The sequence below is a fragment of the Rhynchophorus ferrugineus genome, unplaced genomic scaffold (assembly GCF_030347505.1).
Source record: "Rhynchophorus ferrugineus isolate W39M unplaced genomic scaffold, kcgeb_rfMv2 rfM6, whole genome shotgun sequence".
In the NCBI taxonomy this organism is placed as follows: Eukaryota; Metazoa; Arthropoda; class Insecta; order Coleoptera; family Curculionidae; genus Rhynchophorus; species Rhynchophorus ferrugineus.
Window position 1 is genome coordinate 33097 of NW_027472585.1, and position 27126 is coordinate 60222.

The 27126-nt window shown below is 33.6% G+C and overlaps 2 protein-coding genes and 1 long non-coding RNA gene across 17 annotated transcripts in view; 2 read left to right on the forward strand and 1 right to left on the reverse strand.

The window, feature by feature from the left end:
- The first annotated feature begins 256 nt into the window (after positions 1–256).
- RhoGEF2 (Rho guanine nucleotide exchange factor 2) overlaps positions 257–27126 on the forward strand; it is a 29774-nt gene continuing 2904 nt past the window's right edge. For 2 of the 15 annotated variants that reach the window (XM_076408577.1, XM_076408583.1), the window contains exons 1-26: positions 257–554; positions 1320–1513; positions 1598–1705; positions 1781–1893; positions 1948–2139; positions 2940–3143; positions 4015–4170; positions 4375–4617; positions 6229–6384; positions 6444–6656; positions 6754–6966; positions 7114–7365; positions 7423–7534; positions 7585–7749; positions 9684–9743; positions 21909–22083; positions 23777–23855; positions 23916–23974; positions 24060–24143; positions 24228–24412; positions 24471–24704; positions 24763–24924; positions 24991–25282; positions 25830–26044; positions 26114–26204; positions 26277–26536. In XM_076408577.1, coding sequence (XP_076264692.1) covers positions 520–554; positions 1320–1513; positions 1598–1705; positions 1781–1893; positions 1948–2139; positions 2940–3143; positions 4015–4170; positions 4375–4617; positions 6229–6384; positions 6444–6656; positions 6754–6966; positions 7114–7365; positions 7423–7534; positions 7585–7749; positions 9684–9743; positions 21909–22083; positions 23777–23855; positions 23916–23974; positions 24060–24143; positions 24228–24412; positions 24471–24704; positions 24763–24924; positions 24991–25282; positions 25830–26044; positions 26114–26204; positions 26277–26536 — 4252 coding nt within the window. In that variant the 5' untranslated portion in view covers positions 257–519. The remainder of the gene's footprint in view (positions 555–1319; positions 1514–1597; positions 1706–1780; positions 1894–1947; positions 2140–2939; positions 3144–4014; positions 4171–4374; positions 4618–6228; positions 6385–6443; positions 6657–6753; positions 6967–7113; positions 7366–7422; positions 7535–7584; positions 7750–9683; positions 9744–21908; positions 22084–23776; positions 23856–23915; positions 23975–24059; positions 24144–24227; positions 24413–24470; positions 24705–24762; positions 24925–24990; positions 25283–25829; positions 26045–26113; positions 26205–26276; positions 26537–27126) is intronic. The other 13 variants (XM_076408579.1, XM_076408578.1, XM_076408582.1 and 10 more) reach the window with 13 other exon arrangements.
- On the reverse strand, positions 9620–13025 carry LOC143198947 (uncharacterized). The gene is made up of 2 exons (XR_013006317.1): positions 12887–13025; positions 9620–12829 (listed from the first exon to the last, which is right to left on the reverse strand). It is a non-coding gene; the product is annotated as an uncharacterized LOC143198947 (long non-coding RNA).
- LOC143198943 (uncharacterized) lies at positions 15626–19567 on the forward strand. The gene is made up of 7 exons (XM_076408601.1): positions 15626–15763; positions 17118–17325; positions 17381–17524; positions 18434–18702; positions 18829–18997; positions 19168–19378; positions 19449–19567. Exons 2-7 carry the CDS (start codon positions 17194–17196, stop codon positions 19454–19456), a joined length of 933 nt encoding a protein of 310 aa, XP_076264716.1. The 5' UTR covers positions 15626–15763; positions 17118–17193; the 3' UTR covers positions 19457–19567.

The following is a 27126-nucleotide window of genomic DNA, read 5'->3' on the forward strand; positions in this document are numbered from 1 at the left end:
TGTCATGTGATTGTTTTGAAATAAAAAATTTAAACTTTTAACTTTAAATGTTCGGCATTCGAGATCTTAAATTTTTGGAGCGTATTAAGGAACAATGAGTTACAAAAATAGTCATCCATCAGGCTTATAGGCAAGACGGATTTTGTGTTGGCTTGACTATTTTGCATTTTGTTTGGTGTTGGTCATCTATTCCTCCAGTGCGTATTGCTTTAGCGGACACGCCTTGATGCGATATGCGCATGCGTATGTCAACTTCATAGGAAATTTCAATATGGCTGACACTTGTTGGCTAGTTATTTGCTAGGTTCTTGTTTGTTATATTGGAAATTAATCGATAACGATCGTAAATCACAAATCATTTCGAGAGTGATATCGATTAGTTTGTAAATGTGTTAAGTGATCGATTGACTAATTACAAAATTCACCGTAAACGGTAAATGAAGCAATGTATGGTGTTAAATATTTTTACATTTGGTATATTTTTACGCCGCGGTAGTATGACTGTTGAAGTTGTTTAGAATGAATAATAATTTACCGTCATATAGGATGCATTCGTAAGTACTTCATACCATTCCATCGAAAGTACAAACACTAACAAAGAACTGCCAAATTTGGATTTTTTACAGCGAAGTTTAGCAAATACATATAGATAATGAATATCAATTGTTATTGTTGCAATATTTATTCTAGAACATCTAGTTCTACTTCTTGTAATGACATCCTTGGCAAATTATTAATGAAATAATTTTTTAAGCTGTTCTATAAGGTAAATAATAGCACTTCGTGTTGTTAATTAAACTTTACCATTAATTGAGTAGGCGTTGTCGATAAAGTCTTCGCATTTTCAACTTATACTACCGTAAATTATTTTAAATTTAAATATCTTTCATTTACGAAACAATTAATCTACCTCTAAACATTTCCGAACTTCGTAATTGCAGTTTATCGAAAACATTTAATAATATTAAATGCTATGGTGATAAAAATAATATAACATCTCCGAAGTGAAAATTCAAATGATCATCAAAACAAGTTCAGTTGATAAATATGAAATAAGTGGATTGGTACAGAAATCTCTAATCCTTTACACATATGATGATGTCATAATGTGATGTATTTAATTATAAATATGACCATAGCATGTATTATGTTTACTCTTTGGTTTTTGGTCCACAAAAGACATAAAATGGTTAATTTGCAAAAAAGTATATTAACTACAAACTTATTACAACTATGAATAATACCTGGTGTAACATTCTGTTCTATTAATATTAAGTGTGTGTGTATATATATATATATATACATATATATAAATATAGGGACAATAATGGAAGCCCAGCTCATACATGGTCCCCATTGACAACAGGTTCTGGGGCTGGACGTCCACCTTCTCTAATGGATCAACAACAGTGTCTCCCAAATGTAGTTAGGGTGTCTGTTAAAAGGGATAATGGTGGATACGGAATGAAAGTATCTGGGGATAACCCTGTGTATGTCCAAAGTGTGAAAGAAGGTATGAGGAAAATAAATATATAAAAATCACACCTTTGATGTTTCTGAAAACATATGTAGGCGAATATATAATATTTTTTTAAAGGTGGGCCTGCTGAAAAAGCTGGCTTGCATGCTGGAGATAGAATCATACAAGTCAACGGGGCGAATGTAATGCACTTAACTCATACTGATGTAGTAGATTTGATTAAGTGTAAGTTAATTATTACATCAGATATATTACAATATTTTAATATAGGTGACAATGTAATATTAATACACATTTCAGCTTCAGCAGAAGTACTCCTAACAGTTCAACAACGACATTCTCTGAGATCTCCAAATTCTCGACCAAATACAATACCTTCAGCTGCGAGAATAACGAGTCCACAACCTGTCAATGTAATTTTATTTTAAATACATGATCTATAACTATAATGTGACAAATGGTTTTAGCATGAAAAACAGTATCAACTGCAGCAAGAAAGAGAACAATACTACAGACTTATGATTGAGAAAGAACAACATCACGTGGAGAAATTGCGGAGTCAAATAGCGGTATCATCGAATGAGAAAAAATCCAACGAATTGGCTAAAGCTGAAAAGAATCTCAAAACATTACAGGATAATTTATTAAGAATTACTGATGTGAGTAGAGATGTAATGGGTTGGAGAAAAAATATTTCTTTTTTTGTTTATGTTTTTCAAAAGGAATTTATTCATATAAAATTCAAACGCAATCGCAATTATATATGTGGCCCTTTAGCCTCGTTGACCTATTGCCACTTTTCTGGTAAAACCATATATCCATAAATTTTTTAATTTCTGATGGAAAAACTAAACCAAGTGATTTTCAATAGCCTAATTTTAAGGTGAGCTATACATTATTAAATTTTTCTATGACCGGAACGAATGGTATCAGAACGGGGTAAGATCTTGGCCTTATATTGAATGCATCAAAGCTTTCTAACCAATCTCCCTCAATTTTTGCCAAATCATACAACATGTTATGTAGGTGTAGCTTTATGATGGAAGAAAACGATACTTTTGTTTACTTCTGTCGTCTCTTTCAATTGCTTTAGTTGTAAATGTCAATATATCGAAAAAAAAGTATCGACTTTTACAGCGATTGGCCGGCTCCATTGAGCTCCATTTTTTTCCTGAGCTTAAGCTCTCATTACCATAAATTTCATACCATTTTTTACTAGCCTGCGTTGCATTTTTCCTTTTTTTTTTAAAGTAAAAAAGCAAAAAAGATTTTTCAAGCGCGATAACTTTTGAATGAGTAAACAAATACTGTATCTTTATTTCTAGAACGTTGTATGAATTGTTGTTACCTTTCAATCGCAGAGATATACCGCATTAAAGCCGTGTATTAGGAAAAATTTAAACTATTTTTTCCGCAACCTTATAGAATTTCTTATAAAATTAATACTGAGATGTTGCAGCAGCAATCATCTGAATCTGTCATTGCTCGTCATCCATCATCATCTAGTCAGTTGAGTTTAAATTCGCCGTTGAAAGGAAGTTTCGATCAACCACCGCCTTTACCAAAACGAAACAAAATCCATTCGAACATGGATATCAACTCACTGTTTCTCTCGAATGAAATCAACGCCAACATACGAAGGCGTAACGGTGACGAATATCAGGTGAGTAGACTGTGTAAGGTAATTTTCATCCACTCCAAAGATGGACGTTTATAACTTTCAAATTACCCATTCATCATCAGCTTATACTAGGCTTACATCTTGTTCATTAATACTCGCTTTGTGTGAATATATAAATATTCCGAAATTACGAATTAATAAACCAAACGGCGACTATTTTTCAGTGTCTCTATGATCAAAAAATGGCAGGATTTAAACAGACTATTTGTTTCGTCTTGTAACGTAAAGAATTTACGAATGTTCCCATATTTTTTGACGTTCACATTAACAAAATGTATGCAAATATCGACTCCCGGGAGAATACATGAAGTAATAACATTACATAAAAGAAACAAAAACAATATTAAAATTTATATTGCAAAAGTTTTAACCATCTTAACCTAAGTCTTCCAATTTTATTAATTATAATCAGTATTATATCAGAGTTAGCTTTTTAGTGGAAATTACAGAATCACAATACAAGGAGTATGCAATATTTCACAAATAAAAACGTTTTATTTCTTTTTTTATAAATCTACTTTTATTTTGAACTTGTTTTATGAAACTAGACGTATCAATACATAAATTAAAAATATATTTCTCCAATTAAATGTCCTCGAATCCACCATTAAGTTTGTTTTTTGTGAATAACTAAAAGCTATCAGTGCAATAACTACACAATTTTTACGTCTTGCTATTTTTTGATTACAATAATAATAGTGTGGTTTGTTATTTGTTTAAATATGGAAGAAATGTCGACGTTGGTTTATAATAGAAAATATCACGAAACGGTACATAGTAATTGATATAAGCATGTGCATTGTACATATCTGCAGCGGACATCTCCGGAGCTTCCGTCTCCTTTGTGTTTCAGGAATCTGAGTATATTCCACCAGATGTACCGCCCCCTCTGCCGCCACGCACTTACCCACCATATAACTTACACACCGACAAAGACGCTGTTAACTCCATCGACAAACAAATGGCGTATCCTCTTGTAGCCACCTGCACATCGTTGGTTAATGATTTTGTAAGTAGGCGCATGCTTGGGCACGCTCTGGATCGCCGGCACAAATACAATCATACCTATATAGATTAGATATTTAACACTATTACAATATCATCACTCGTAGTAGGGCCATTATATCAATAATCGTACGGGAAGAACTTCACATTAATATAAATAACTAAACAAGTCTGACGCCACATGAATAGGAATTTCTGTTGTTTTCAGTCAATTGGTGGTGATCTGCCCAAACATTCACGAACCAAGTCTAGTCCGGAATCCCTTATGACGTTGAGTACGGAAATACGTAATTGCAGAAACGACAACGTGAACCAAAATAATTGGCAACAACGACCAGGTACCCCTCCGGGTACTCCTCCACCCCCATACCCCACCATTCCATTATCAGATAGACAAGACAGAATGCTGTCGGTTGAGATGTGCGATGGTTCTTTTGATTTGATAAATACGGTTTGTATCGCTTAGTTTTGCGTTTGGTATAAATTTAATTTGTAGGCGTATTTGACGTAATTTTAACAATTATAACTACATATACAAAAACTTATGATGAATTTTATTAATTAGGTAGAACAGAGATGGATTAGTTATTATTACAGGCCAAACAAAAAAATATTTGAAAAACAGATGTTTAAACCAATTTACCTAATTATATAATAATTATTTCGGTTTCTGAAGCCATATTGGACATACGTTCTGTTTTTGTTTTTTCGGAGATCGCCGCCCATAATTATCTCATAATATGATTATATTATCTCAGAAAATAAGGAAAATTTAATATATATTGTACTAGTAAAGATTCATAGTTTTTTTTTATTAAATTACAATTTCTAGTCATAGTAATACCAAATTACTAAAATGACAATACCAGATGCTTATATTTTTTATTATCTTTCTATTCCACTTTTTTAAAACACCTTATATATATATATATATATATATATATATATATATATATATATATATATATATATATATATATCTCAATCAACTATAATCACCCATTACATTGATATTCCATCATCCCTGGTATCATATCGTTTATATCCTGATGAAACTGTTCCGCTTGCTCTTCACTCACCTTACCTAAGTCTTCCAGAAAAATTCAAGATAGTTGTGCAAGAAGTAGACTTTAAGGTTTATCAAACATGCAAGAGTTCATAGCTTGTCTATCATATTAGCTACAATAAGTTTATAATCAGAAGATTCCACATTGCCCAAAAAGTTAGTAACAACTTATTTAAATGATATTCAAACCACCTTTTCCTTTTTTTTTCATCATTGATTTGTTTGATGTTGGAAACGAATATCAATTCGCGAATAATCTTCAATTAACGAAAATCCCTTTTATATTAGTTTCTGATCGATAGAAATTTTTCAAATAAATATTTAAAACAATCACCCTCTTTAAGCGGAGCTTTTACAAATTATTTTACCACAACTTTATGTGTATTGGTGGTAAAAGATCTCTTTTTGGGAGTCCGATTATAGTATTATGCAAAATGTTATTTTTGTCTGGTTTTAAAGTTTTTCTTATGGGCCATTGTTTTTTGCACCAATCTTTTGCTTTGCTGCTCCACCCCCATATAAAACATGGTCACTTTATAAATCCCTTTTGTTGACCAAGGAACATGGATTTAATTTTTAAATATCCACGCAGCATGCAATCATGAAGTGTATAGTACATTTATAACGTTACGATTTTCGGAAAATTCTTTAATATGGCTCGAATCCAACAGGGAGTGAAGCATCAGTATTTCCATTATGTAATAATACACATTTTAAATTTTTCTTAACATGGAAGTATTAAAATGTGTGAAATTAGTGGATTATACAACTTTTTTGTTATTTTCGAAAGCAGCCCACCAAATAACACACAAATTAGTTTATACTATTTAAGAATTAAGCAAAACGGTCCCGAGCTTATACAACAAACTTCTAGTTTAACGCCTTTGATCTCATACTACAAATGATCAATAATTAAAACAAACTACAAAATATACGCGAAAAAAAACAAGATACCCTATTGTATACAATTAATTTTTTGCGTTTTTTTTTTTGCAGAACTCCCCCGACGATTCCTTTCTCGATATCATGCCAAATTCTCCTATGACGCCCCAAATGAATAGTTCTCCAATTAGATCAACTAATTCGCGAGCAACTCAACAAAACATTATTAGCATGGAAGACGATGACATGTCCGATTTGGATATAGTAAATGTTTATTACAACGTCGTCCGTCCTCTGATCTTTATCTTCTAAATGAAACTTTTTTTCAGGATCAATCTGAAGACCACGGTCATTTTAAGTCGCTCTCTCGACTCTGGGAGCATCTGCCTCATCTCGCTGTGTTCATGAATTATATCCTGTCGAATTCCGACCCGAACAGCTTACTCTTCTATCTTCTAACGGATCTCTATAAGGAAGGAAACGCCAAAGAAATGCGGAAGTGGGCTTTCGAGATCCATTCGTGTTTTCTTGTTCCGGGTGCTGTAAGTATTCAGACAACTAGAATCTAGTTGGGATTGGATTTTTGGAATGTTTGATGAAATGTATTGTTCGTTTGGTTCACATAGAGGTACTTTTTAGCCTTTGAGACTGAATAACGTGGATGAAAACATTGCGCGAGAAATAGATGAGGATCTTACGAAAGAGTATGAGAAGGAAGAGATCATGAGAAAGATTTTTTGGAAGGCTCGATCGCGTGCTAAGGAGGAACTTACAAGACAGTTGACGGACTTCCAGCAAAAACGAAAGGCAGGCCTGGGAACAATTTATGGACCCACCGATAATGAACTAAAGGTAAGATCACGGATGAGATGGCGAATCGAGAACGTCAATATCAGTAATTACAAAACTAATAACGAATAAATGAATGTAGCATTTGATAGTAAAAAGCAATCAATTACTAAACATTTGATAGTCAATTTCACAAGCGAAGTATTACAGGAACATTATAGTGACAAAACGAAAGAAGCTAAGTTATATGAAACCTTATTTCTGCCGAAACTGGAAATGTATTTGGAGGAATTCGAGAGGGACACATCCGATATTCAATGTTATATTGCGGCTGCTCTTATTACCGTACTTACTAGGATATTTAAGGTCCGTTCGCCAAATTTGGATCTCGATAGAGTTCCAACCTTTGTGAACAGAGATCGATCGTTAAAGTACAAATTGATGGGTCGCTATTCCAGAAAGGTAGTATTCGACTCTTCAGAAGTATTTTATCGCTTTTACTATTTTCCTTTTTTTCAGATTAATAATATGGGTCATCAGTTTGTCCCGCACCAATACTATACAGTGATTACTTGCAGGCATTGCCACCAAATCATCTATGGTATTAGTCCGCAGGGCTATCAATGTTCATGTAAGTATTGAAACGAATTTAACAACGTCGATCAACACATATCATTACAGGTTGTTTTATCAATCTACATCGTGGCTGTGTTAAATTATTTGACGATGGTTGCCCAGGACCAATAAACAAAAAAGACAGGGGTATCCGGAAGCTTATTGGCATGCGTCACGATAGTGCAGATCAAAACAAGGGTAGAAAGGTGGCTGCCTCGCATTTTATTCAAAGTAAGTCCGGATTTCTTTTTACTGCGAGTTTACGTACTAAGACATAAAAACCGTGTTGATCTTTGTTATTAATTGCTTTGCTCAAGATCAAATTATCAACAAGGAGTATTAATGAGCTGGAAAAAGAGTTTTTTTCATGTTTTTCTAAGACAGTTTATTAACATGCATTTCAAACACTAATTTAATGATATGTGTGCGTTTTGTCAAATCTCTGGCAGAACCATAATTTAGTTAGCGAGATTTCTGAGCGAAAAATTTAAGCAACTGATTTTCACAAGCTTGTTTTGAAACTACCTTTAAACCATTAAGAATGTTTTGAAGAGATAGGAGTAAATGGTAGCCAAATGGGACGGCTAACGCTATTTTGACGCTATTTTCCTGTTTTTAACCGCTTACTTCAATCACTCTCGTTGTTGACAATAGAGGGTACAATTAATGAATTGGCCAAGTTTGAGCAGCACATGATAAACAATTATTTAATTCCTAGTCGTTAATGCAGGCTGTGCCATCCTTTGTAAAGTTTCTCCGGATTTTAACCACGATGTTTGTGTACGTAGTCCACTTTTCATAGTCCACTCTATAAACTATTATTTTTCAGACGAGCAATAGCTGACATCATTGAATAAATATTATTTGAGATATGCGAATTTAAAGTTACTGGTGATTTCTCTATGGTCGATGATTACCTAAGAAATTCGGCCACAATGTATTAAGTTAATTATGTTTCTCTCAACAGGAATTATTTAAAAATTATATGTTACTAAAACTTGTTATCACATTATTTTCAATATAGTATCAGAAAAGTATTTGATAATTAAGTTTCAATAATCAACAAAGTATTGATAAGTTTAAATTACTATACCACTTAACGTTATAATAGAGTAAGATTATAAGTAGGATTATTTTCAGAACTGTAATTTCAGAGCATCAAAGTATACGTGATCTTTCATTACTTTTATGTTATAAACGTAAATATTGAATTATATTTCTTTATTACGCCATGTATATTAAAATGATAACAAAGGCAGTTAGGTAATTTTTTTACAATTTAGAAATGTTTATCCAAGGAATGTATTTAAAATCATTAAATTTACTATTGTTTTTTCAAAACTTATAAAGTAAATAATCAAAACAATTGATACAAAGTTGAAACAATAAAATGTCACATCACATATCTTATAATGTCATAGTTACATATCTTAAAATGTTTAAAAATCTACTGTTAATAATTCATGATTTCTTCTACATGTTGTATGTGTTCCATCAATGCAAATTATGTATATAGTTAATTTCTTTTTAACTGCTGCATATTTTCATTACTTCATGTATGTATTCGTATAGTCTCCATATTTCTCACCTAAAATGTATATTGCAAAAACAATAAATAAATCAGGTTGATTAAAAGAATAATTTCTTTACCGAAATTCTTTAATAAAATTGCATCGTTCTTTGTTCTATATATAATCTATATATATATATATATAGAACCTTTATTAGGAAAAACCAAAAATATGCTTTCCCAATTTTATATATAAATGTTATAAATTTGCGTGAAACTGTTGATTGCAAGAGGCCGGATATAGCAGTGCAGTTTCTTAGCCAGCATTAGTTTTTTGAAGCTCATCTTCTTCAGCTTCTCAACAAAATTTTGCAACAACCCTATTTCCCTTATTTAACTTCCTCGGATTTTTGGCTATTACCTAATCGAGAAATCGAGAAAATCGTTTCGAATCTAATGCTTTCATCAAAATCATTCAAAAAGTCGTCAAGACCAAAACCCAGAAAAACGCCGACATAAATGCATTATATCCATTAATGAAATTCAAAATTATTAATTATCGCTTAACACTTTATTTCAAAAGTCTTATTATTTTTTTGTATGATGACAATAATATTTTATTCATAAATTAATCTTCATATTCTGTATTTTTCAGTGGAAAAAGACAGAAGACATGTAGAGGAGAAGGACCCCAAAGTTGACGTTTCAGAAACCGGTAAGTGGTATTGTGATTTTATATTACCTCATATGCGTTATGTATAGTGTGTTCACATGGATTTATAAATGTCCAAAATGGATTTATAAAGAGATTAATACATCTGATTCTTATTGTTAAATATTATCTTTAAATACTGATATTGTGGTAACATTTAAATTAGGAAAAATAATCAACTTCACAAATTATATGTGGTGGTTTATAAACTAATTCATACATAAGTAGCACGGGGGTACGATTTAGACAGATCGAATTAGAAAATTATCGATATTTCATTACAACTGCTCTATTTTTCGAGGCAAACATTATTTGAAGACTGAAATGGAATCCTGAAAAAAGTTCGATACTCCACTATTAAAATCCTAGGTTTTAATACCGACATTTTCTTTAAAATATTGACAACAGTAGGAGAAATAACCAGTATTTTTTGAAAAAATATCAGTCAGCAAAAACATCGATATATCAGCAAACATATCGCTATATCGATATTTCTCGGCATATCAAACTAGATGGGCTATCGACAAGGATATGGAATAATCATAAACTATGTCCTCTTCCGCAGCTAGTTGACGCTCCAAACTTAATTTTAGGCGAGTTTCTATAATAGTAAGCGTCTTCTGCTGCTATCAATCGCAATATTATTTGAGAAATAGTAGTAACACTAGCGATAAAATTTTAAAACTTCTTTAGAACAAAATCGCCAACTACCGGTCGAAGGGATACATACTTTATATCCAACTAAGTAAGATATTCTGACGATTGGAATACAAAATTGGTCAATTAATAAAGAAGAGCAAATATATATAAATATGTATAATAGCAATAATATATGTATCAATCGGACCGGTACATTTGTAACCTCATTTTAAAGTCTCACTAACAGGCTTCATTTTTGAGTATATATCATTTCATTGAAGTGTGAACAAAAAATGTTTTCAGTACGTTGAATATGTCTGAATTTCTACTGATTAAATCGCATTTGTAGGAAGTTTTCACTTTTACTTTTTCATTTGAAAAAAAAATTGAAATTGAATTGAAATTTGAAGAAATATGCAGCTGAAGGTTATCGAATGCTGTGTGAAGCATATGAGAACTACGCTCCATCAATTTCAAAATGTGCATACTGGTTTCGACGTTTTATAGGTTACTAGTTTAAAAATGGTCGTGTTCTGGACAGCCAAGGCATTTTGAAGGCGAGAATTTGAAGACATTACTCGATGAAACCATTAATGGGGATCGCTATCGAATATAATTATTGCGTTTGAGCCGAATACTACCCAAAAATGCTAGAACGAGGAAAGACGTTACAATGTTATTCTTCAGCATGACAACGCTCGACCAAATGTTGCAAAACCTATGAAAACATACTTGGAAATATTAAAATGGAAAGTGCTATCTCACTTGCCATGTTCTCCAGACCTTGCTCCTTCTGATTACTACTTGTTCCGACATATGAGTCGTGACCTGTCTGAGCTGCGCTTCACTTACGATACCAAGAGATGAGTTGATTGGTAGATAGCCTCAAAAGATACATCGTTCTTTCGACCTCGAATCTGTAAATTGCCTGAAATATGGGAAAAGGTAGAAGGCAATACATTGTAATGATTTTTCACAATAAAGCTTCAGATTAAAAAAACCGCTAAAACTAATTTATAGGCCTAATAATAATCCGTTAAAATTATTTTTGGGAAGCTAGTCGTGGTCACTTATCCCCCTGTGCCGGATTAATATAAGGTCGTATCGAACGGATCATATTTTTTATAATTATGCATTTTATTCAGATTGTTAAAACAATTATGTTACTGCTATATGGATTTGCATTTGTTGTATGTAATTTAAAATATATTAGATAGAGAAGTCTTATTGTTCTTAGTGTTATTGTATCATTCTACTTGATCGGTATGTCAAAGGGACATACACGAATTTTAACTAACCTATGTTCCCATGAGCCTGATTGTAAAGACGGAATACGGATATAATTTTTGTATGTATTTAAATTACAGTGAATTACGGATTATTAATAATTTTACCGTACCTATATTATTAAAAAATCTATAAAGATTTAAATAAATATGGCTGCCAAAGAAAGTTTCAGATTCAGGCATTACATCACATATGCAAAAATAATTTCGGTTATCTCGTTTTTATCTGTTCTCGGCTATGTTTTGAAATGATGCACAGGCGTATTTGTTCGATGGTTTCGCAGTGGTCAAGTATATTAAAATGTTGATGTTCACCAACGTTATTTCTTTCATTTTTTTATATACTCCTATTAAGTAACTGTGATATATTCAAATAGCAACAAAAACGATGTTTTCTATAAATTCCATCTCGTCATCTCTATAGTGCAGTACACCATGTCCACAAAAATATTTTCGGTTATCTTATTTTTATCTGTTCCCTACCGTTTTGAAACGATGCGCAGGCGTATTTGTTTGCTGTTGGTTTCGGTATAATAAAATGTGTTAACGTATTTGAATTTGTCGATCTAATACGCATTATGAAAATCATTGGAACGCCAAAACCATTCGCGAATAATTGGTTTTACTGGAAAACGTTACTTAAAATAGGGATGTTGGGATAGAATTTATACCGGTCCGATAAAAAGCTCGCCGCCACTGGTCCGCACCCTCGGCGCGCTCCCGTTCCCGTTTCAGTCTCTGCCGATCATCGGGTCAAGAAGTTGATTGTTCGCGTGCCGTTTCGATCGCGCTGTGATCTATTCACGTCTTTTGCTGTCATTGATGAAAAATCAGTTTATGGAAAAGCCGCCTGCTATCCCCAGGTAATGACGACCTTTAAAGACTAAATTTTTACGTAGCTGGTCGTATTTTTGCTATCCAATAAAATAACCGTCATAGCGTTGGCAAGTAACAGCAGTATTTTCTTAAAAACTGTTAGTAGAATTCATAGTTTCAAGATGCTCCGACTGTTAGTTTCTGAATTTGAGCTATCCCCTCAACAGTATAGTTAATAAATTGTTCGGTATCGCTCGATTATTTAGTATATTGTTCTGCTGATTTGTAGAAGTCAGTTTATTCAACGTTCATAATAGCATAAGCTTAGTTTTCAGATTTTTCGGAATCCTAAAATAATTTTTATATTATTAAAATATTTTTATATGAGAGTATTTCTAAACTTACCTCTAGCAACTGCAGGTATTTTATATGATAATGGCAAATGTAGTATTTTATATGATAATGTAGCAAATCTATTATTACAATTCAAATATAACTTTCTTACGGTCAATAAAAAACACTGGCCACACATTTTTTAAGCCTGAAGTCGCAGATTGTTTGGTATTGTTGCAATGCATGTGTAAACAAAACATTCTTTACTGTAGTAAAATGTTTGAATATTACTCGATTAATGTTTAACGTATCAACAATTTATCTTTAATAACTAAACGAACTTTTTATTATTTTTAACGGACTTTGCACGGTTATACAAACGTTACAATATCTCTAAGATAGGTAGGTTAACGATTTTATGGGCGACGTGTTTTCTATTTAATATAAATTATTACTGTGTAAACATATACGGATTCCCACTTCATCATTATGTCTAATCAATCTCGGACAATCTAACCTTTTTGATATATCGTAGATCAATTTTTTGAATGTATATCAATTTGCAGCTGATAAGATATTCGTAAATTTTAGTTAAAGAAACTAATTAATTTAATATGGTGTTCTAAAGAATATCAGGCATATTTCATGGCATTAACAAAATTAGAGGATTTATATTATAGCAAGTAATATTTGGGGTGATAAGTGCACAGCCAACGTGCTGGACGCCAATGGTGACGAAAGCCGGTGCGATCGATTAGACAAGAAAGCAATAGACATCTTGCCTTGACCGGGAGTTTCTTCAAATAATCTCTTCTAAATATAAACAATCACAAATCGGGTACGGATGTTAGGTAATATTCTTTTCAATTGATTATAGCTATATGTTCTGCACTATATTGGCTATACTTTCTCATTGTGCGGATCTGCTTTTCCATACATTTCGCGAATTAAAATTTAAAGGGTTCACTTGGCAACATCTAACCTAGCGATGTGCCGAGCCGATTTTATTATCGGTTCTAAAAATAGCTACAATTGAGACTCACGGATTTATGAACGCGCCCGCATTTACATCTGTCGATAATTGATGTCGAAACTCCTTATTTACTTCTAAAAATACAAAGTAGGCTCGTAGCATGGATGTTTATTTTTCTCCCCATATGGCCTTGTTTCCTGTACCTTCGCTTGGGAGTAATCCACAGGATTTATTTTCCTTTAGCGACCGTCTAACCCCACTCTACGGAACACCCAACTATTCTAATAGAAGTATATTTCCAAAAGAGAAAACGGTGGCACAGGAAATCGGGTTACATCTGGCAACAGCAAACGCGTCGACCTTCTCTTCCATTAAAACGCGGCAGCTGGCCCGTAGCTTTAAAAACTTCCTGATGTGCCGTTGGCCTTTTAGTTGGCATTTTCTGTACTCTACGGATATATTCTTGTTTGCCCTATGCTACCATACATATCTCCTTATTTCCTTTTTATAAAAAAAAATCGAAAAATAAAGCTTTTTATCTGTATATGCGTAATATTCTGCAATCTCAACAATTCATTAGTTGGTAGATTCGTCAAGAAATATTGTATATGTATTTTTTGTTCATCAAAGCATCTAGGTAATCAAAAAAGGTTCGTTTTGATTCGATTGATTTTACATTTAGGTTGTTTTCCATAAAAACTAAATTAAAAAATAATTCCATTACACTAGTTAATTATAAAAAAATCAATTTAAATGAATACAGAGTAAAATTTAAAATACATTTTATGTACCAATTAAGTTAAGTGAGATAAATAAGCATTTACGTACGTGCCAGTCATACCGGTATGTTTAAAATTACTCAAACTATTAGTCGATATAGTCTCAATAAGAAAACGAAGAAGCGTCCGAAATACCGATGACTCGTTCCTTCACGGTCGGTTATACCTCTGTTGGTTTAGCACACAACTTGATCGTTTCAAGGAATTTATGTATGGTTCGCGTTACCATTTTAATGAAAACGTCATTGACCAATGAATTAGCAGTTATGTGCTTCAAGCGTCTAGAATGGCTCGCCATCGAAATGCATTACGAATATACCGGCACCGTCTAGCAGTGTTAAATGGCGTGAGGGGCTAGTAACCTTGAGAATTAGAAAATAAAAAACAATTATTTCATAGACGATTAATAGGAACACGCCGCAATAGAAAAGTGTCACGAGATTACGTTATTCCGCGATGATGCCACTTGCGATCATACGGTACGGATTCTGTTACAGAACAATCTACAAACATTTTTTCAGATATTCAATCGACATAAACAGTTTATGTGCGAAGAGAATATTCGGGTGGATGGAGCATCGTTCATTAAAACGGGTTCTTTAATTTGTCATCAGAGCGACTTGGCAAATAAGCATTGTTTCAGTTTTACCAGGCGTTCGACGCAGCCGCGGTCAGCTTGCAACTGTGTGTGATAAAGGTTGCCCGATATCGAATTGTTTCGAAAAGTCGACTAGTTCGTTTACTTTTAATTAATTTATTTCTTATGGATTGTTTTTCCAATTTTAGAGATCATTTTTTCATAATAATTTCAACAGAACAATTTGTCGAAAAATATGTAACGTCGATTTGTGTTCTTTTTGTAAAGGTTGGTGTCTATTAATTGAATACAAGAAATACATTCATAATAGAATGTCGTAAAAACTTTCGAAATCAGGTGAGACCGGTCGGTGATAGCACGAGTCGTCGATCGATACACGTGCCCAACTCTATTTTTCGAGACTGGTAAACAGATCGGCGAATGTCGGCCGAGGTGAAAACGCCCTCGCTGTTTGTTCAGTACGCTGTTTTGTACGTTTGTTGTGAGTTTATTCGTGTATTTTTACAAGTTGGATTTAAGTTTTGGTGCGATATTTGATTAAACTTTTAGTGTTACGGAAATATTCTTAAGATAGACTCCCTCGACATACTTAAAGTGAGGTTAAGTGTTGGCAACTTTGTTTTGTAACCTATACCGGAATCGAAGGGTCACTTTACCTGTTAACCCCGGGAGCCGGTTTCTTTAGGAATGAAACAGTCTAGTTTTGTTGCTTTTGTTTGTCCATAATGGTGCTAATGCCCTCCTCGATGTGCAAGTGTACTGCGCCGATGCAACCGCATTGCATTGTTGTATAATCGAGTTGATTCGATTGCTTTCAGTGAATGTTGCGTCCGTACAAGTTCGTTTTTCTCCAGGCCAAGCTCGCTTTCGCAATCAATTTTTTTTTATTAACTCGTTCCGCAATGAGTAATCATGAGCGAATCCTTATGAATTATGCATGAGAAATAAAAACATTCTCTAGTAGACAACGATACTTCTCTGTACTATTTCATGTCGGTATATAAATTATTTCTGAACGTTAAGTTTGTTATATGTTCTTAAAACTTATATCTACAATATAAGCTGTTACATTGTTTTATATCTTGTTTCCACGTAGATGTATTCTTTCAGACGTCTGAAATCAAATAAGGATTTACATTATCATGTATTTTTTCACTTAAACATAAATTACGTATTCTAAACAAACATGGCAATAACATATATGTTTTACAATAAGCGGTTTGAGTCACTACGTCTTATTACCTACAAATAAGTTGACATGCAATTCGTTATAATTGTGTTAAATTAATGCATTTTAATTAATTAAGTTACAGTTAATGCACTCTTTATTTGTGTGTTTAATGATATTATATTTGGTCGTCTTTACAAATAGACGCCAAATTAAGAGTTAGATAAAATCAAAATTTGCTCACTCAAAACAATTACAGATTTCGATACAGCGATGGATTCTTTACGTCAAAAATTACGTTGAATTCGGTTGGTTCTTTTGCGGCTAGTAGAGCGGAAACAATGACTCATTGACAAATTTGTTCAGTGTTTCTAAACAGTCTTATATAGTGAATTTGATTCTTAAGATTAATTTTTATTAATCCATTGAGCCATCGTCTTTTTATTACTGTTAGTATCATTATTTTACAAGAGAAATAGAATAATAATCGTACTTAGTATGGTGGAACAATGTATTTTTATATAAATATTGTTTAAGATTAAAATATGTGGTTTGGCCGGGATGACATAGTGTCAGAAAACAATTCAGATAAGAATTACCGATAGCTGACATCATCGTCATATATAAACACTCATGCTATTCTGTAACGCCTTGGATTTCCGTTCGCTAGCAACGCCATTCGAATTACGCTTGATGTCTTGTCGCGATCGAGAAGGTTGCACATGTGTATTTGGATATAAACAAACAAGAGCAATAATTATCTGTTAACGATTGGTTTTACATAGGTGTTTGAAATATTGAACTAAATGACTGTGAATATACTTAACGCAAAAGCGGTTGTAATGCTGGTGTAACTAGAATATGTGGTCAAAGCATAACGGAAATCCGCGTAGCACAAATATGACGTTCAAGAACAAAATTACCAATAAAAAGCAGAAAAACTTAGCCGTCGGCTCGATCGAACAGAGCGATAGCATTTCTACAGAGAACAAGGTGAGATACAATGTTTTCCTCGAGAGCAACAACAATGCTCCTTTCTCTTCTTTAGGCCAACGATGCCGACAAGAAGAAACATACTAATCAGCAGCAGGCGAAACAAACCGCCAACAGAACAAAGAATAAAGGGCGGCATCGGAATAAGAAAGCTTCTGCTAAAGATCAAGAGAAGTCAATTAGATGCGATGTTGATGAGGTTCGTATTTAATTGCATTAAAATGCCTTAAAAGTAAGCGATACTCACCGATCAAGCATCCTGAACCCTTAACTGGTATCAAAGACCCTAAAACAGTAAAACATAGTCAAAATGTGAAAAAAAGGGATGTTATCTTGCATTTCACTCTGATAGTTGACAGTTCAGTTATTTTTATCATTCACCTGGTTTAAATTATTTTTAAAATTTCGCCCCTGAAAAATACTTGGATAGAACAAAGGCTTGATAACACCTGGAGGGAAGTAGATGAATTAACTAATCCAGCTAGTCTTTTTAAGCTCGAGATGTAAGTAGGACCTCTCGATCAGCTTCATCACCATATAAAACCGAATGGTCGTCCAAATAATTTTGTTCGTCTTCATCTAAATGTTCTTGTTCAGATTTAACGTCGTGTTATGTATGTAAACTCTCCGCTTCTGTCAGATCGTTATCCTACTCTTCTCAATCTCTAGATTCTCTTAGCCCTTTTTCTAAATCAGGTTCTTTCACTAGAATATACTCAAATTGCTTACCAGTTATTGCATACTAACTCCATAAAAAATGTAGACCTTATTGAAGTTAAATCGGACCCTAAGGCAGTATATTTTACCAAGACCTTACAGCTAGACCTGGCCTTCATACATCGACTAGGTGACTGCAATTCGCAAATACATTTCGGCGCCATAACGCGGCTTTTTAATTGATTTACATTTGATTTAAAGAGCTTGGGTTCAGGGTTAACCTTAGTACACCAGTTAAGGGTTAATCACCAATTCTTTGTCTCGTAATGAGACCCGTAATTGTACGCAGTTATTGACTTTAACAGCTCAGCTTATTTTGAATACTTTCGGTGATTGTTGCGAGGTATTTTGCGTGGTGCACCTACAAGACTCAATGCATTACTTTCTGTAGTTAAAAAATAACAAAACAGAAGAGGACGCTGCTACCCCAACCGACGAACACGACGGAGTCGTGCTGCGAAACAATAACGGGGTTCGGGCATCCGACGTCGTTGTCAAACGGTACAGTGACAGTTTTGTGATAGAAAACGGTGTAACAGAAAGCGATCCGGTTGTCGAGGGCAAATCATCCACTCCCACGCCTCTGACTAGAGCTCTAAGTGGATTCTTCGTTCTCGATCAGACCAAGAAGGCTAACAGGAGGCTCAGCGATCTGTTTAGGTAAATGGGTTATATGTCGTTGGTCGAGGACGATTGCATCTTCACTCTGAAAACCCACTTCAAAGTGAAGACAAATCGAAGTTGATCATCGTTATCGAGCCCGATATTTAAAACTCGCTGTTCCAGGCCTGTCAGTGCTAAACTGTCAGGGAGCACTGAGAGCTTGAAGATGTCGACAAAGGCAGAAAAACACTGCATTAGCGATAAGAAAGACAAAAAGGACTCCAAGCAAATAGATCAGTCTGCCAAGGGCAGAAGCAATCAAAAGAATGATAGCGCGAAGAAAATTTCTCAGGTAAAGACCACTTCTGTTTCACTTCTCAAGCGTTTTAGCGTTTGTGCATATGACATCCGAAACTGCTAATCGCAGAATAAAAGCTTTTATTTTGGTGTCATACATACAACGTTAAAAACGATGATAATTTATCGCGCCGAGGATGTGTGACGTTTCATTTCCTATTACAGACGAAGCCTCATGAGGCCGATAAGCCGTCGGGCACTGATAACACCACAAATTCCTATTTAAAACGCGTGAAATCGAAGATCTACAAAAGTAAAAGTGACGACGCCTCTAAAATTGAAGTAGACGGTAAATATAAAAAATTGAAGCCGAAAAAGTCGCTTGATCTCAATAGCAGGATACCTGAAGAGGATGTACCGTCCACGCCGTCTCCCGGTTAGTTTTTGTGTTGCTACGTCATTGCAATTGTAGATTCGTGCGGTAATAGCGTTAACTCTCCTCGTAGAGTCATAATTTGATACACAGTCGTCGATCTAGAGAGTAATCGACTATGGCCGATGGATCTACGATTGGAAATAGACGATGGGCAAATCGTTCTAATATTAATTTCGTTGCTAATGAAATAGTGATCATCACTGGTACAGGAGGTATCCAAAAATCACTGGGTCATTTCAGTTTAGCCAGGCTTACCCGACAAACCACTAACTTAGAGCAGATTAGGTGAGCAGAGAATATTTTTTATATCATTCAAAATTGTCTTTTCCATTTCAAAAACTGGATCCATTATTCAATTAAATCCGGTCGATTCAATTCGTAACTGGACGAACGAATTACACCTAAAGATAAAAGATATGGTATGCAATTGCCTCCTTGAACACATGCGCATTTAGATGACAAGAACATGATGTTTTGATTGGTTTATACAGGAATATTTCACTCTCTTTCTAGATTGTTTTATATTACTCTTTGGCTGTCTTTCTTCGACATGTAATTCATCTCAATGAGATTACAATTATTAATATTTTTTTGATATTTTAGTATGTTTTCTTTGTTTTTTTTTCACTTCTCTTGTAATTTCATACCTTTGATCTAGTAGTTTCCATGTCCTTTTTGTATTCCAAATTTATTGTATTCTTATTAAATATACATGCTACTCATTGTGTTTGTAATACCCATTGTGTATAATTACTGATATTGATATATACAAATTTAACATCCTCTACCATTATGGCAACTTTGAAAATTACTATAGCCTGGTAATTTTGCCGGTATTGATATACAGATTGAACCATTTAACGCCTATAACGACACATTTTTTATACTAGCTAATTTTTAATGAATCTTATAACTATTATGTAGTTGCTTACTAGAATTCTTTAACTAACTGAACCTATCCATTATCAATTTTTATCTCATCTATTAAAAAATGTTTGGTGTGGCTCCATTTATATTCACTTACCCTGTAAATAATATAAATAACCAATGAAAGTATAAATAGGCTGTTATTTCAATAATTGTAATATATAATTGGTCAAGTTGTTGACTTTAGAACAATTAATGTTTTTTTTTTGTTTTAATTGCTATACATTCGTAGACTTCATAAATTTGTCGCCTCAGTCTCGGTACTATTTCATTTTCGCTTTCATCACCGATAAAACTGTCTTGTAAAGCATTTATTTTTCATGTGATCTTACCATGATAATGAAATGGTATCTTTTTTCTTTAGGTGTAGTCTGGACTAAGCCGCCGTATAACTGTTTTAACCTATGTGGTAGACTATTCGCGTAATCAAAATCGACAATATTGCTTTCGAAGTTAAATGCTGGCGTTAAACACGCTGACATCTTTTACCTTCATAAGCAGTGATGCAACGGACTAACCGGTTATGATTACGAGTATGCAGTAAAATTAGCATACATTAGATGGAACGAATCCTTAACCTCCCGTTACTACTTTGCAATTAAACAAAACAGTGGTATTTAATATGTAACTTAATTGTTGGTCCGTTTGGATGTCCCTAAAAGTATAAATATGATTATTTTATTAACTTTGTTACACTCTTCAAACAAATTATATTTATATCCCGTTTAGTGACATCCTTTTTAATATTGCCTTATTAGTATTTGTCATTTATTTTTAATCAGCTTCTAAGTTCCTCTATAAATAATTGTTATAAAGTCAAAGATTATCCTGAATTTGCAAACGAAATTTTGTGGGTTATAAAATCGAATTTAATAGTAAAAGATATGTATTAATAAAAAAAGGACAAGCGCCAAAAAGGTTAAATATTAAATATATTGTTAAAACATGGGTCGTCTAGATGTTTAAGGGGAAAAGTAAATTAACCCTGATCGGAAATATAGGTGATCAGAGCCGATTGTTAAGGATTCTCTCTGGTTTATGCTAATGAAATTGGTTATAGTGGTCGTTTATTTTTATGATTAAGCTACGACTGGATTGAATCGATCGACGTATATTGAAATCGTCTAAATATATTTGTATAAAAACCGTTCCCAGTCGACCTTTCGGGTCCCAAAAATCAGTCGAGCCTCCGGTCCACAAGCCTCTTCTGGCCAAGGCCAAGTCTAGTAGCGCTATCAATATAAGTCTGTTGAGGAGTCGCAGGGCTAAAGCCATGGAGCAGGCGACGGGGGTTAGTCACATCCCGGCTGCCACGTCGTGCAAAGACGAGTTCGACTTCATTGCTTTCGGTGACGTGCACCCGGCCGTATCCACCACCAGCCTAAACAGATTCCCCTCGTGGCTTTATATTAATAAAGGTAGATATGCTGGAGTGAACGTAGAGTAAATTTCTGCGACGCTCCTTTTAACGAAGGGGATCGCTCAAATTTGATCACAACATTAAACTGTATATAGATAGGTTTTTCATTGACACTGAACACACTGTACATATCTGCACTGTATATATCTGACACACCGATTAAGCGTAAACTTGTATTTCTAGGTGAAGTAAAATCAGGCCAGACCGTCACTAGGAAGGGTTCGGACAGAAGAATTGAGGGCTCCTGCGAAGAAGTCGGCCGCGCGGGGTCTGAAGCAGACTGTCAAAGTTTGGTAGATAGGCAGGACGATGCACAGATGCCTATCGAAAAAAGCGATGCCGTTACCCAGTCGGAAAGGTAATGTCAGAATTAGACGAGTGTAGGATGACGACAGTGAATATAATATATTTACACATACATCATACTTCTAGTTATCGCCTCAGATTAGATAATCGAAAAAAAAACATCAGTTGTGTTAATGTGTTTTGTACGCGAAAGGTCTACTTAGCTAATAACGCTACTACTGCTTTTATTATTATGCCAGACAGACGCTCTTTAGCAGATCTGTTCATTCCTCATAGCGTAAATAAGAGATCCAGGTGCGTAGTTACTCTTTTACGTTATATACGAATATTGTGATTCCTAGAGAATATTAAAAAAACCTATTCCAAATACATCTTTCAGTTAAATAAATATGGGACTGTATTTAGTCTTGAATCTACTCTAGTTTCAGTATTCTACTTCGGTTATAACTTATAATTGGGCTGTTGTGATCACTTTTGTAAAAAGAAACCAGTTATACTTGTCATCTAATCTAATTTTATCTTCCCTATTTTATCTTAATAACATATGCATTATATATGCCCATTTTAAAATTAATATATTGATTTAGAGTGTATTCCGTTCTAATTTTGACCATACTTTAAAATTGATATTGTATTTTTAATCAGCATAGTTTAAACTTGCTTTTATCTGCCTATAACATTTATTTTCACTGGTCACCACAATTTATTTCAATTAATTTCATATAATTTCAGTTCACATGGGTGTCTTATATTACATGTAACAGAAATTAGTTTGATTAATACTTATATTTTATGTCACTAGGGAAAAAACTAAAAAATTAAAGCCAATTATTTGGGAAAATTAGTTTGCAAGTCCTTGCAAGTTAAATAAATATGATATTTTAGCATATATACAATTGAGTATTCTAAAAAGAAAATATGTTGGAATCCAATAAGAATTGGTTAGTTGGCACTTTTGTAGAAACAGGCAACAAACATCTAATCTAATTTTATTTTAATATCGTGTTTATTATATGTTCATTTAAAATATAGTAATGTATAAATGAAATAGTAATTCCCTGTTTTTCTTTAAACTATAATCCTGTCACTAGAACTTTTTAGACAAAGAACTGAACCCCAAAAAACTTTGAAGTGTTTTCACAAAACTCTTTTAAAGCTAGCTGTACACCATTAACTCGCCACTTGCCATCATTGAGCCTCTTTTTGTATCTAGTGTTATGTAAATTAAATTAAATTAAATTAAATTGTTTTATGGTTGATGCTTAGCCCTAGCGATGTCGCCAGATGAAATATATCGGTATGTTTTAAAATTTCATCAACTTTTTCAATGATTGGTCGATCCAAAATTCCATAACGTAAACGAGAAAACCAATTCGGACACTAGTGTTTACTTAAGCACTTGTCACTTCAAAGAACTCACCATCATAAACACCCCACAATTTTCGATGAGTCTGCTCTTTATTCTTCGTATTTCCTAAATTGTAAAAATTACTAACATAGCCTCCTGGAATCCCCATTTTTCATAGCGCTGTATATCTAGAATGTGTTATGGACTATTTCCTTTCAACCGTTCTATACGGTTCTTCATTGAGCGAGTATTATTAGAAATATACGATTTTAAAGTGATCTATTGGAAAAACAGAAATTTCTTTTTCTCTGACTTTATGTATTAATGAGAGAACATTTTTAATTTTAACAACCTTTTTTCACAATTCTTTATATTCTTATCGTTCGTATTATTCTAGTTCAACTCAAACAAGTGGCGCAAAAAAGAAAACTAGTCATATAAATCGATCGGAGAGCGTCAAAGAGCAACCGGATAAGGTACAAACAAATTTCTAGATTTCACGATACATTTGACTGAACAAATATAATTTATTGCAGAATAGAAAACAACAACAAAGGCGAAACATAAGCGATCCTTCGCATAATTTTAATGCGAGGTAAGTTTGGTTGGTATGATGTTTAAACTGAAATTGTATTATATAAATTATTATTTAAACGGATGTGATGTTTTGTTTTCCTTAGTTCAGAAACCGAGACCGATCGGCAACATAGTATATCAAAAAATGTTGAATCCGGCAGTTCTTCCAATTCGAATTTATCCTCCAAGTGAGTATAGATGTACATGATTTTAAAAACAAAACAATTATTCACATTGTAGGATCATTAGTGAATGTCATTATTTAATTTTAGTGGTAGGCTCTCGGAAAGTCCGTCCACAAGTATGGACGTTCATCAAGCTACCGTACGAACTCAGTCCGATTCAGACAGCGATATGGATGCAGAAGCGGATCCACTGAATTGGCAGGAGCTTGTTACTGAAGAGGAACTCAGAAAGCTTAACCCCAATGAGAAGAAACGTCAAGAAGTAATAAATGGTATTGCACAATTGCAATTGTTTTAAAGAGGAGTATATTGTAATGATTACTTTTATAGAACTGTTTCTAACTGAGGCCAGTCACGTTCGAATGTTGAAAGTTCTATATAAAAAATTTTATAAGACTCTCTTTAGTAATCAAATTCTTAAATCGGAAGAGATGAATCTACTGTTCCCAAATATCAAAGAATTGTTAGATATTCACCAGGATATTAATAAGGAAATGCGGAGAATTCGCAAGGAAGATCCTCTTGTCCGGCAAGTGGGAGATATGTTATTGGCCATATTTACAGGTTAGTCTAAGCAAATAATAGTTTTTAATTACACACATCTACATTTCACTTCTAATAGGCAATCAAGGTGAAGCCCTTCAAAAGGCATCAGCTACGTTTTGCGAACGACAACAGTTAGCTTTGGAATTCATCAAAAAGAGGAGGGAGAGAGATTCTAAGTTTGACACTATATTGACTGATTGTGAGAAATCTCGCCAATGTAGAAGACTTCAGTTGCAAGGTATAAGATATTGCTGGGGTATAAGCTGGATGATTTTGTAATTGTTTTTTGTATTGGTCATTCTAGCAATAATACCGGCCCAGATGCAGAGAATTACTAGGTACCCGTTACTCTTGGAACGACTGGTAAAAAGTGTAGAAGCGGCGGAGAAAGTCTGTAGCGACTATAAAGACGAACTGATTAAATTGAAACAAGTACACCATCAATCGAAAGAGATCCTTTCTCATGTAAACGATGCAGCGAAATTAGCACACAATCGACATCGGTTAGAAGAAATCCAGCGTCATTTAGAAATTCCTAGTTTCAGAACCAACGACCAACCAAATGATAACGACTTCAGGAACATCGATCTCACGAGGTATGATAATTCACATTACTTGTTAACTTTATTCTTTAAGCAACATAAGGTATTTCTACGTACTTTTTGATGATATGATGCTAAACAGTTGACAGCTGCTACTCTACATTGATTTCTAGGCTATAATCATATAATTCTCTTAACCTCAGGTTGAAGTAATTTCATTATTGTAATAATTCATCATAATATCATAATGCAGTAAATTTAATTTAATGAAAGCAACATCATTTGCAATTTTGACGACACTCAATGTCGCTTATGTCTCTATTAACGAGACTCAAAGATGTTCAAACTTTCATTGATATTTTGACTAAATTCTCCGAAGTAATCGTAAATGTTTTCTCTCTTTGGACCAGTGTTTTTAACAATATGTATACCTACATAGACATAGCTAAACTTATTTAAAATTATCATTTCTCGAAATTAATTTATTTTTCTTGAGTGATGTAAGAGGAAATTGAAGAAATTCAAGGTAGCATAGCCCCTTAAGCAATTATCGTACCTTTGTCGTCAAACCAGTCAACTTAAGGGAAGTATTATTTTGTAGGTACAAGTTGATTCTAGAAGGAGGACTGTATTTGAGACGGCCAAATAAAGCTCCTGTACTAGTGCATGTTCTTTTGTTAGAGGAAATGATAGTCATTCTCCAAAAGGAAAACGATCGTTTCATACTAAAATTCTTTCAATCAGGGAACCCTGGACAACCGCCACTCTCACCCATAATAAAAATGAACACACTACTAGTTCGAGAAAACGCTGTTTGTAAGTGCAAAATAGCATCATATAGACAACAAACTGATGTATCTCTATTTCAAAACTGTTCCATTTCAGGTAAAAATGCATTGTTCCTTGTTAATACTTCCACGACTAGTAGTGTTTGTATGTACGATCTGCAAGCAGATGACGAATCAAAACGCGAGACGTAAGTGTGATGATTACATTTTAATAATTATCCTTGTGACAGACAAAATGAAAATTGTTATGTGATTTGTAGATGGAGGAAACATTTCTCGGATGCTGCAGATGCATATAACAGACGAGAAGGTAAATTAAATCGAGAGAGTACTATAACTACATCTTCGCAAGACGCAGCTTCGGACTCTGATGCTAACTCAATCAAAGAAATGTCGACGGAAAACGAAAATTTACCTGATAGTGAGGTTAATAATCAATCGCCAGATACACCAGAAACCCCTGTCAAGACGGACGATCAAAATCCTCCTGGCGAAGAGAACTCTGAAGATCAAACGCCAGGTAAATGCCAGCTAGTAGTATTACAAAATGTAGCCTTGCTATACTGTAACATATAGCTATCAGACTAACACTTTGCACCTACATTGTTCATTTTAAAAATATGTTCAATTTACTATAGTTGCTCTACAAATTCATATTCTTTTATTTCGACTGCCAAACCTATATTTTACCATATTACAGTAGCAGCACAAATTTTCAAATTCCAAATTTTCTTTGTAGGCTTTTAAATACAATATTCGTATATTACAAAAAAATCTAACGATAATAAATAATAACAGTGGAGAAACCAATTTTAACATTCAAAAATAATTTAATATTGTTACAAACAGAATCACCTGTAGTTTAAGATTTAAGTGTTTGAATATATATCGTTAATAGTAATATTTAAATACACACATCACATTCATATAATAAATAAATAAGTTAAATGCAAAAATGCGTTATAGAATCCTTGTAGCTACTCAAATATAATGTACAATTATGGCAAAAGAACAATTCGTCAGTTATATTCAAATGTGTTTATGTAGTAAAATATCTAAAACGAAATTTTTAGACAGCTAGATAATAATCAACTTCTTATTTTAGTTATA